Genomic DNA, 12,866 nt, shown 5'->3' with positions numbered 1-12,866 from the left:
ACAAAGTATGGACACTACTACTGGTATCATAGAATATTATATCTAACATAAAAATTAGAATTTTGAATTACCTAAAACTATGTATAATTTTGAGTTAACTTTAAGTTTCTATAAATAATACACAAATAGTGTATTTAAAAACTGAAGAGCCACTATTTTGGAAAGTTTTGTTAGCTCAATGTATAGATTATAATATCCATTGCTTTCAGAATTTCTTCAGAATGCCTCTGCCTTGAATGGGTTTCATTATTAGACTGCCACTAAAGACTGGGAAGAGGAAAAACATTGAAATAAAACGTTATTCAGTTTTGGTACTTACTCGGTTTCCTAAAAGCAGTAGTGATTTTAAAAGTTTAGAACTTTGTCTAAAATTATGTTTCAGGATTTTCTAAAGCTATTAAGTGTAAATGATCAGCTTTATTATACTGGATAATTACGAAAGTCCTTATTAAATTACCTAACGTATGCATTTTTCTGTTTTAAAGAGGAAAAAATTAAGAATATCAAATCAGCAAAATTAGCTTTTATATCTCTCAAAATCTTACCAGTTTTCATTGTATGCAAAAAAGGTATTATAAACATTTCTAGGATTCCCTTTGTATGAGAGTGCAGGAAGAAACAAAAATTTGTCTTAAAATAGACTCATTGTACTTGATGTTAAGTCTCAAAAAAGTGTATTGATAATTAAAGCATTTTAATTTCTGTCCAAATTGATGGTATAATATAAATCTAGTATTATATGCTATCCTTTATGCTATACTTGATTACATTTTGCTTAACGAAGTTTTATTTTTTTAAAAGTTGTCGGCCAGGTGCGGTGGCTCACGCCTGTAATCCCAGCACTCTGGGAGGCTGAGGCAGGTGGATCACAAGGTCAGCAGATCGAGACCATCCTGGCTAACATGGTGAAACCCTGCCTCTACTGAAGAATACAAAAACTTAGCCGGGTGTGGTGGTGGGCGCCTGTAGTCCCAGCTACTCAGGAGGCTGAGGCAGGAGAATGGCATGAATCCTGGAGGCGGAGCTTGCAGTGAACCGAGATCGTGCCGCTGCACTTCAGCCTGGGCGACAGAGCCAGACTCTGTCTCAAAAAATGATAATAATAAATAAGTTGTCATTCAAATGTGTTTAATATCATAAGCAATGAAAAAATACATTAATGAAAAATCCCAGGAATATAAAGTGGATTAACAAACATACCTGAAAATAAAGTAATGTGCTTTTTAGAATATTTATTTGAAGCAAAAGTAAAATCCTTGGGTAGTTATGACATCAAGATTGTTAATAGTTAACTAGTTGTGTTTTTTTTAAATCAAAATTTTTTTGTTAAACTGTTTTTAACTTTTATAAAATTACATACACAGGGAGACATGTATCTAAAACATTTGCATGTAAATAGTATAAACGTAATTATTGAGTTTCTTCATAAAATAATATTAGAATTATTTTTTTAGTTCCTTCAAAAATTTTAAAAGCGTGAATATTTAAAAGAACTCACAAGACCGCACAGGGCATACTTACAGAAGGCTTTTATTTAAAGGCCAAAGGATATTGTGCAGCCAGAAAAAGAACATAGGCAAGCATATAGCATCCAGGACACATTCAATCATAGGCACCCTAGGGCCTTTATTTATACACAGACATGCTTTGTCTCCACCTTGAGCCACCAAGAATCTGTGCAATGAATCTTGGCTTCAGGAGAGCTCCAGGCAGGAGTTCCCATCAGGGTCATTTTTTTTTTTTTTTTTTTTTTTTTTTTTGCCACACTGATCACATAGCCTAGCCTGGCTATCTAGTTATGCCCAGTGAAAATCATCAGTAAACAAATCAACTTGCAGGCTGCAGGAAGAGATTCATACTTTAAACAGCACATCATAAATCCCGCTGTTCATATACTGGCTAACAGTCAAGGCTAGACATTCAGGCATCCCCAGAGCTTTCCCAGTCCAACTGTAAATTAATACTTTACTACACAGTTCCTGACTATTTAATCTAATAAAAAGACAAAATGACGATGGTAGCTGCATTGTATAAACTACAGTAAAATTTATAAAATGTTTTAATATGCATTAACTTATTTGAACTTTATAATTCTGTGAACTATATGGGAAAACTGTTTTTATCTCCATTTTATAGATACTAAGACTCAGAGAAGTTAAGTGATTGGCTCAGTTCACATACCTTTTGTGTTTGTAGAGTCAGTTCTAGAAGACAGGCTTTCTGCCTTTTATTTTAGAATTTTTTTCAACCTGTCATGCCAAAAGTAGATAAAAAGAACTATTTACTTACTTTCTAACTGTTCTATGGAACAATGTGGAAAACTACTACTTATTTGCCCCCAAAAAAATAGTATTTGTGTTTTAGTGAATATAATATAATATGAATGTTTTCAGAATTTTTTTTATAATGACTTCCAAATTAGGTCTAAGTCCAGTGCCTATTTTTTTTTCTTTTTACCTATGTAGCAGGAGATTCATCTCAAAGGAATATGAGATAATATATATTTGGAATAATTGTTCATAAATTATTTTTCTAGAATTTTTCACACATGAATATTAAATTGGGCATGCAAGATCTAGGTAAAATATCAATATATAGTTGTACTTGTAACATTCTCTTTCTCTTTCTCTCCCTCTCTTTCTCTCTCCCTCTCTCCCTCCCTCTCCCTCTCCTTCTCCCTCCCACTCCTCTCCCTTTCCTCCTCCCTCTTCTCACATTTTCTTTTTGCCCTCTCATTCATTTATGATAGATTGACTTGTCTCCTGTGCCCTAGGTACTGTGCTATCTCCTGAGGGTTTAAAAATTAATAAGATGTGATCCTTGCTTTTAATTATCTTACATTGTATATTTTTTATGAACTCACAGTTCCATAAAGGAGAATCTCTATAGTATTGATTATAATACAGTGTAGTCAATCAATAGCGTATAAAGTATTATATAAGTATTGAGATATAGGGTTTTCGCCAAGGGGAAATTAGTGAAGACTTGAAGATGGGGAGACTTTTGAACTAGGTCAAACTTAAGGAATTGGTTAGAAAATGAAGGAGAAGACTAGTCCAACCAAACATGTGAAAAAAGAAACAAAGATGTGTTTAAGAAACACTGAATGAGTGTTTTATTATACTTGGAATATAAATTACATGGGGGTAATTGGCAAGAGATGAGACTCTTTGATGTTAGATGTTGACTGGCCTTATATGCCATGTAGGGGCATGTAGACTTTATGCCAAAAAGTGTGGAATCCAGGAATCATTGTTAAATAGGAGTTTTTAGTACTAGATAACTTTTTTAACAGATAAGATATATTATAAAGAATGAACGAAAGAGGAGACCATCAGTGAAGAGATGAGTTTGGAATCTATTGGAATAGTATTATGAGTGATAATGAAGCTAAAGTTTGGGCCATAGAATGAAAAAGGAATACACAATTGAAAGACAATTTAGAAATAGACTCAGGCCAATTAGATTAAAATAAGGGAAGAATCTAATTATAGAATTTTGGTCTTGGCAAATTGCCTAATCCACCTCTGTTGTTGGACATGAAGTCTTTGAGACGTGCAGCATGGTCAAGTGAATTGCGGTAAGGCATATTACTAGTTAGTGACGGAACTGGGTCCCTGCCTCTAGTGTTCTCCACATTGTACCTTGCTTCCTGTGTCTCCAACAGGTTTTTTTTTTCTTTCTTTTTTTTTTTTCCTTGATCATACTATGACCTTATCTTGCTTACAGTTTACAGGATACTCTAATATACATTATCTATTTTTACTTGTTCAGCAATCCCATGAAACAAGTAGAACAAGCAATATTTTATCCTTTCTGAAGGTAAGAAAACCAAATCAGCGTGGTTGCTATGCTTATTCAGAGTTTTCTCAGTTTTATCCTTACTACTTAAATATATTATTCCTTAAGTTTTTCCTTTAAAAGTATATAGGATTTTATAACTGGTAGAATCATTTGTTGATTTAGATTGTAGATATACTCCTAAAATTATCTCTCAGCCTGACGTAGATTTTCCACAAATAAGGTGGTTTTTGTTTTCTCCTTTGGCAAATCATTTTGCAAATGAAGAAAATATATTTTTGTTTGTTTGTTTGTTTGTTTTTTCTTTGAGACGGAGTCTTGCTCTGTCACCAGGCTGGAGTGCAGTGGCGTGATCTCGGCTCACTGCAACCTGCACCTCCCGGGTTCAAGCTATTCTCCTGCTTCAGCCTCCCAAGTAGCTGGGACTACAGGCATGCACGCCAGCCCACCCAGCTAATTTTTGTATTTTTAGTAGAGACAGGGCTTCACCATGTTGGCCAGGATGGTCTCAATCTCTTGACCTCGTGATCCTCCCACCTCAGCCTCCCAAAGTGTTGGGATTACAGGCATGAGCCACCGCGCCCGGCCTGTTTGATTTTTTTTATAATCTTGGTTAATTTAAAGCAAAACATTTTCTTAAATGCCTCATCATATAAAATATTATTGGGACCATTTGAGGGTAGACAGTCTGTCATAGGGGACTCTTTAAATAGTAGTTTTATTACTTATTGTGAATCCTAGGGCATATTGGTAAACCTCTATCAACCTTGCTCTCCTCTACTTCAGTTTGATATAGTAGTAGTCTTAATTCACGGTTATTATGAGTGTCAAGTGAGATGACTGCAAAGCATTTACAACAGTCCCTGGCCCTAATAACTACCTGAGATGTTTTCAGCTATTATTAGATTTGTATTTTCTATTGTAGGAAATTTATCACTATATAAGTAATGCAGTTTTAAAGACAGAGTCAAAAGGAAATGAATTAACATTTACTTGTGAATTTTGCATCAAATAATTTCTGTAAGTTTTATAGCACAAATATGATTTACATTTAGATACATACATAAAATGTAATTAAGAAATAGGGAACAGTTCCTACACTAAAATATTTTTCTTCTTAAAAAATATGTTCTTTAGATAATCAAAGTGTTTTATACTCAATGGTAAATCACGATGATATTAAAAATCATTTTTTCTGTCTAAAAAAGTCTTATCTTATTGTTCTAAAATCATTTCCTATGAGGAGTCAAGAAGATACTGAAACTTACTTGATTCTGTTAGAATGTTCACAAAAACTTGTCTTTTTCATTCGTTGCCAATACAGTCTCTGAAGAAAATAAACATTGTATTATGGTGGGACAAATATTTTAATTTATGTTAAGTGTTTACATAATACAAACTTCTGGTGTCTATGGAATGATCAAGGTATTGAAGTTTAAGTTCATTTTCATAGAAAGTCCAATCTCCATCTCTATAAGGATATTATAGACCTAAGTATATCCTTCTTAGTGCACTGGAGCTCTTGTTAGGTAATGTATCAAGATGATAAAGTGCTTTTTCAAGAAATTTATTGAATTACTTTGGTATATAATATAATTTACCCAAATAAAGCATTCATGACCTCTACTTCATACCCTTCACCATTCAACTATATTTTTTCTTCTTTAGTGTCTTCTACATGCTTTCATTAGTAATAAAGGAATCTTCCAAAATTTATTCCATGGATGCATTTTCGATACACAAGAATTAGAACTGATTTTACCAAATTTAGATTTCTATTCTAATTTTTTATTCTTAGTGGTCTATGAAAACAGTGTTTATTAATTTACTTTATTTTTTAGGCAAGCCAAATTAGAGCTGAGAGTTGCTGTAGCAAAAGTGGAAGAGTTAACTAACGCGACTGAAGATCTGCAGGGACAGATGAAAAAGAAGGTATTTTCTATTTCTAAGACAAATGGATACCTGTTGCTTAGTTTTCTTTCTATTTTGTTGATTTATTTTGAATTAGGTGTTAAAGAGGGTTGTCAGAAGATGAATTAATTATTTTATTACCCTTAAATGTAAAATATGAAAGTAGGAAGCTAAACTATATTATTGAAAACAACTTTATAAATAATTTTTTATTTCCATCCTTTGTAGCCTAATTCAATAAAACATCATAATCCCACTTAATCACATCGTTACTGAAATGCAGATTAATACAAGATCAGGTTTCAGTTAACTGGTTATTTGCAGTTGGAAAACAAGCATTTAATACTACTTTTATGTTATTTACTAAAATATTTATTGGCATAATAGACTCCGGTTCTTTTAAATATGTAATAGAGAAATTTCAGAAGGATGTCAAGGAAAAGTCAAGCTTTATTTTTAGATAGATATAATTATTGAAAATTCTCACTCTGGGGCTTATTAGCTATGTAACTTTCTAAGCTTTATTCCCAATCTGTAAAAAGTTGATTATGGATTTCTAATAATGGTAGATTTTTTTTAAGTGTTACAAGAATCCTTCCATAAGTAACAATTTTAAAACTTGGATACATTTTTAAAACACCAGAAAGCACCCAAAACAGAAAAAAGTAAAAGAAATAAGAATTGTTAATTTTTGGATTTCTGGCCTGTCAGTTCTCCCAACCCCCACAGCTGTGGCTTCAGAAAACACCTCTGTATGGGCTTAAGGTACCCAGGTCAAAGTTTAGGGCTAGAAAAGCAGTAGGAGATTTAAAGAAAAAATAGTGGCAGCAAGAGTAACACACAGAAAAAGAGCCAAATTCTGAGTGTAAATTCTTACCAAATTCATGCCTGACAACTAAATTATGCATATGGAAGTGGGGGAGGGACCCCAGAGAACCCAGTGAAGAAGCAGGCAGAGACCTAAGAGAAATCTACTTTTGAAAGATAGAGATGTATGAAACTAGATATTTGAGTTTACTACTTTTTATAATTGAATGCATGCGAGAAATGTGTGCAACTGAAGCATCAGCATACTGAAGCCTTCCTTATTGTTTGAAGTATCAGAGGACAAAGCCCAAAGCTGGAAAGGCAGCTGAAAATTACAAGGGAATCTCTAGAAGCAAGGGAACCACAAAGAGGATGAACCCTACCTCTGCCCAAATCTTGACTGATCTTCAAATTATGAAGGCACAGGGCCTAGTTATAAAAGCAATAGTGGAAAGCAATAAGAACTAATTACATGTATCAGCTGATACATACTGTATGTGGAATAGATTTCAAATTTCAAGACCAAGCAAGATAATTGTCTACTTGAACTAAAAAAAAAAAAGAAAGAAAGAAATTAATGCTCAAAAGAACAAAACAAGTAACTGCAATGTATTAGCTACACTATCGGGTTTTCAATAAAAAATTACTAGACAGAAAAGTATGACCTATACTTGTTGGGGAGGTGCTGAGGGAGGCAGCCATTAGAAACTGACTTTAAATGGATCTATCTGTTAGATTTAGCAGACAGAGATTCAAATCAGCTATTATATATATGTTCAAGAAATTAAAATCTGTTTTTAAATTAAAATCTCTAGGAAGAGATAGATAATTTTAATTGAGGACTGGGACATAATTTTTAAAGAAGAAACTCTAGAGCTTTAAAGTTGAGCAACTGAAATAAAAATTTCACTAGATGGACTCAAAAACAGATTGGGAAAGACAGAAGAAATAATCAATGAACTTGAAGTCAGATCAATAGAAATTACCCTGTCCAAAGAACAGAGAGTTTAAAAGATTGAAGAAAAATGAACAAGTGCTCAGAAATCTATAGAACAATGTGAAGCAATACAACATAAGTGTAATTGGAACTGCCAAAGGGAGGGGGATGGGAGCAGAAAAAAAATAAAGAAATAATGGCTGAAAACTTCCTAAATTTGGTGGAAAATATTAATGAGTAAACACAGAATCACTTTAAGACACATCACAGTGATACTGACAGCCAATTATGAAGAGAATACCTGAAAGTAGCATTAGAAAAATGACCTGAACAGAGAGGCAATGATAAGATTAAAGGCTGAGTTCTCATCAAGAAACTGTGGAAACACTTCTGGACATAGGCCCTGGCAAAGATTTTATGTCAAAGACTCCAAAAGCAATTGCAACAAAAACAAAAATTGACAAGTGGGACCTAATTAAACTAAAGAGCTTCTGCATACCAAAGGAAACTATCAACAGAGTAAACAGACAACCTACAGAGTGGGAAAAAATATTCGCAAACTGTGCATCTGACAAAGGTCTAATATCCAGCATAAAGAACTTAATTTTGCAAGATAAAAAAGCATTAAAAAGTAGGCAGAGGACATAAACAGACACTTTTCAAAAGAAGATATACACGTGGCCAACAAGCAAATGAGAAAATGCTGAATACTACAAATTAGAGAAATGCAAATCAAAATCACAATGAGATACCATCTCATACCTGTCAGAATGGCTATCATTACAAAGTCAAAAAATTACAGATGCTGGTGATGTTGCTGAGAAAAGGGAATGTTTATCCACTGCTGGTGGGAATGGAAACTAGTTCAGCCACTGTGGAAAAAGGTTTGGAGATTTCTCAAAGAACTCAAAACAGAAGTACCATTCAACCCAGCAATCCCATTACTGGGTATATAACAAAGTAATATAAATTGTTCCACCATAAAGACACGTGCCCATGTATGTTCATCACAGCATTATTCACTATAACGAAGAGATGGAATCAACCTAGATGCCCATCAATAGCAGACTGGATAAAGAAAATGTGTTACGTGTACACCATGGAATACTACACAATCATAAAAAGAGCAAAATCATGTCCTTTGCAGCAATATGGATGCAGCTGAAGGCCATTATCCTAAGCAAATTAACCCAGGAACAGAAAACCAAATACTGTATGTCCTCACTTACAAGTGGGGGCTAAACATTGAGTACAAATGGACACTAAAGGGAACAATATACACTGGCCCTACTTGAGGGTAGGGGATGGGAGGAGGGTGAGGATTGAAATACTACCTATCAGGGACTATGCTCATTACCTGGGTGGCAAAATAATCAGTATACCAAACCCCCTGACACACAATTTACCCATGTAACAAGCCTGCCCATGTACCCCTTGAATCAAAAATAAAGGCTGGAAGGGTGAAAAAAAAAACCTGTGAAAACAGAAAGTATTGGAATAATATATTTGAAATGCTGAAGAAAAAAATACTAAGAATTCTATATTCAGTGAAATCATACTTCAAAACTGAAGGCAAAATACAGGCATTTTCAAATAAACCAAAAATGAGAGAGTTTGTCCCCAGCAGACCTGCATTCAAAAAATTCTGCAGGAAGTTCTTTAGGCTAAAAGGAAATGACACCAGATGGCAACTCAGATACAAGAAGAAACTAAAAGCAACAGAAATGGCAAATATGAAATAACGTGTGTACATACTTTTCTCTTCATATCTTTAAAAGATGACTGCTTATAGCAGAACTAATAACACTGTATTTGATGGATTTGTAAAGTGTGCAGATGTAATATATGACAACAATGGCACTCAGGACTGGGATCCTACATGGATATACACTGTTGCAAGGTTCCAGTGTTTTCTCTGAGCTTTTATCTAAATATTAACTCTAAATAAATTGGGTAAGTTCAAGATGCATATTGTAATCTCTACAGCAACTACTAAAAAATAGTTCAAACAGATATAGCTAAAAGCAATAGAGGAATTAAAATAGCATTCTTAGGCTGGGCATGGTGATGTGCACCTATAGTCCCAGCTACTTGAGAGGCTGAGACAGGAGGATCACTTGACCCAAGGAGTTTGCGTGCAGCCTAGGTAACATGACAAGACCCTAAAAAAAAAAAAAAAAATGGCCGAGTGCAGTGGCTCATGCCTGTAATCCCAGCACTTTGGGAGGCCGAGGCAGGTGGCTCACTAGATCAGGAGTTCAAGGCCATCCTGGCCAATGTGGTGAAACCCCATATCTACTAAAAATACAAAAATTTGCCAAACGCGGTAGCAGGCACCTGTAATCCCAGCTACTCGGGAGGCTGAGCCAGGAGAATCGCTTGAAGCTGGGCAGCAGAGGTTGCAGTGAGCCAAGATCACGCCACTGCACTCCAGCCTGGGAGACAGAATGAGATTCTGTCTCAAAAAGAAAAACAAAAAGTTATGGCATCATAAAAAATATTTGTTAACACATGAAACAGGAAAAGAAGAACAAGAAATTTCTTTAGAAAGATGATACAAATAAAATTTATTAATATAGGTCAAAGCATCACTATGTCAAAGAAGAAAGACCCTGTGATTACCTTGATACTTAATGAGACATAGAATAGTAAAGAGAGCATATTCTAAAGGCAGATTCTCTGCATAGAAATCTCTCTCTTGTTTTGTTAGAGTTGCATTATAGAAATAGTCTGAAATATTGGTAGAAATCTTATGCAATAACTTTTGAGTGTTTTTTATGAATACAGGATTGATGATGAAGTTCTCCCCTCCTTTTTATTATACACATGATTTGTTTCCAAAGGCACATTGTTTCTTTTAACGTATGTATTGGAATGCTAATAGCATAGTAACTTTATAGCATGAACTGTTTTCTTTAGGCTGTATAATGGTGTATTGAATTTTCACATACTCAAAGTAAGCTTCTGGTTTCTTTATTTTCTAGGAGAAGGATGTGGTGTCTGCCCATGGAAGAGAGGAAGCATCAGATAGGCGCTTACAGCAGTTACAGTCCAGTATAAAACAATTAGAAATAAGGTAAATTGTTAAATGCACCTAGCGTTGTTGATATGCTTTAAAAGATATTTTACAATAAAGTGTCAGAGTGCGATATTTACTAGAATAAATATTTTATAAACTCTAAATCAAAACTATAATCATAGGTGTAAAATCTGATTTAATCGACATTATTTATTAAAAATTATATTCAACAGATTGCTATACTTTGAATATATATTCAAAGATAATTTGTTTAATATGATTTTAAAACCTTTACTAAGTGCATTAATTTAACTTTGAACGAGAATAGTTGTGCCAAATTTAGTCCAGTACTTTTTGGGAAACAAATAAAACCCTTGATATCATGCTTTTGTATCAGTACTGCAGAGCACAAAGTACACCTTTATTTTCATTTGTCCTTAGGTCAGCCTGCAGATTTTGGTGTGAACATAGTTGACCTTCAGTAACCTAAAATCTTTCTTTCTTCTAAAGAGTGGTTAAAATTTTAAAATCATAGTTAAGAGGAAATTTGATATTACCTCAACCCCTCTATAGTTCTGTACTTCTAAAATAATACAGTTACAGTAGAAATAAACCATTAAAATGGAAGGCAAAGAAAGGAGAGGAATGTTATTTTTAAAAGCTATTTTTTAGGAATCATGAGCCATAAATCCTACAAAGAGGATTAACTTCAAGAGCTAAATGTAGATTCTTTTTGCATCTTGCACATAATATGTCAGAAAAATCTTGGAAGCTGAAGCTTGATCATCAATCCTTTTGGTCCTCCAGAAGGCCAGGTGCTAGGTATCCTGCTTCCCAGTACTGTTCTCCCTTGTGTTCTTGGGAGTTCTAATTTGCAGTGGCCCTTCGGATACCTTTACCCATCACTCATCTCTGTCCTGATAGCCATCATCAATTGGTGTCATGTTTTTCAACAGGAGTATTGGCTTTTTGAGTGAGACAATTCTTAGTTGTTTGAGACTGTGCCAATAACTACAGGATGTTTAGCATCCCTGGCACCAAATACGAAATTCTAGTCGCACCTCTTAGCATTGTAACTACCAAATGTCCCCACACATTTCAAATGCCAATACCATCATAGTTGCAAACCGTTGAGTATAGGACACTGGTATATCAGAATGGTCCATGCAGTACTCTTTTTAAAATCTTTTTTCTTTGTACAAGCTGAGCCATATGACTTGATATTAGATTGTGGACTTTATTTTAGGTAGGGAGAATATATGTTTGTCTTTGCTAAGAAGTAATTTTTAACCAGATGCTAAAAGTCATCTTGAAAAGAGAACATTTTCCAAGTGCTTTGATGATTTTATTTTGCTATAAATGAATAATTTATCTGTTTAATAAAATCTTTTCATTTGACACAATGACTATAATAAAAGTGAAAATAAATATATGACTACCACTCCCACATCAACAATGCCTTTTGTGTGCTAATATTTAGAATAACTAATACAGGTAGAGGAAAACAAATATGATCCTTGCAGAAATCAATAATAATTAGATTTGAGAAGAAAAGAAGTGAAATGAAGTTTTAATAATTTTTGTATGTTTGTTTGTTTTCAGTAATTTTGGGCAATATAAAGGAGATATATGCAAAGCATACTTGAAACCCCTATTTTTATGCCTATTGAACAGGAGTAGTAGAAAAAGGTCTAAGAGATAGTTGAGATATACCCCAGTATGACTAGATATGATTTTCCATACATTGTTAGAAGAAAAGTCTTTAAGACTCCCTCCTAAGACGGACTTTCATATTCACAGGTGAAGCATCATGTTTTCAATGTGTGTTGAGCACCTACTGTTGTACCAGCCAGTGTTTTAGGTTCTGGAATTCTAGAAGTGGCCTGTATCTGGTGATATCTGATTATCTCTGTAGATGACAGAGAAAAGTCCTTAAAACATCATTTATACCTATTTAAACAGATACAAAAGATTATTCTCAGTAGGGAAAATTCACCAATGGATACTACTATTAAAAATAGGGTTTTTAAAAAATAAGTAAAAACTTAGAATGAAGTCTGATTGATAGGCATCACTTACTTGTATAATCACCCCCACCACCTTCTGACCTCCATTACTCATATGCTTAAATTGTTAGGGAAAGAAAATTATTCAATAATATAATTGACTCTCGGTTGGCTACCACTATCTGCCTGAATTGATATTTGAGATTTCACTCATATGTACTAAAGAATGCACCCAGATTTATACATCATTCGTTACTTAATCGGAATCCAAATCACTTTTTTTCTCCTTTCTTCAGCAAATATTCACTTACTAGACTGAAGACATTTTAAAAGCTAAGTTACCATAGGATATATGTATATGTTTGAGAGCTTGAAAAGACTAATA

General features: G+C 34.0%; 1 protein-coding gene across 16 annotated transcripts in view; it reads left to right on the top strand.

The window, feature by feature from the left end:
• Positions 1-12,866, top strand: part of SCLT1 (sodium channel and clathrin linker 1) — a 205,825-nt gene that overhangs the window by 118,422 nt on the left and 74,537 nt on the right. For 14 of the 16 annotated variants that reach the window (XR_012435099.1, XR_012435096.1, XR_012435095.1 and 11 more), the window contains 2 exons: positions 5,643-5,733; positions 10,441-10,532. Coding sequence is in view for 10 of the 16 variants with exons in the window: in XM_074040461.1 (XP_073896562.1) it covers positions 5,643-5,733; positions 10,441-10,532 (183 nt within the window). In the remaining 6 variants the exon portion in view is untranslated. Of the gene's footprint in view, positions 1-2,794; positions 3,823-5,642; positions 5,734-10,440; positions 10,533-12,866 lie in introns of those variants that run through there. The other 2 variants (XM_074040466.1, XM_074040465.1) reach the window with 1 other exon arrangement.

This window comes from Macaca fascicularis, chromosome 5 (genome assembly GCF_037993035.2).
Source record: "Macaca fascicularis isolate 582-1 chromosome 5, T2T-MFA8v1.1".
NCBI lineage: Eukaryota > Metazoa > Chordata > Mammalia > Primates > Cercopithecidae > Macaca > Macaca fascicularis.
Note: the sequence above shows the minus strand (reverse complement) of the source record. Positions and strands in the feature narration are given on the sequence as shown.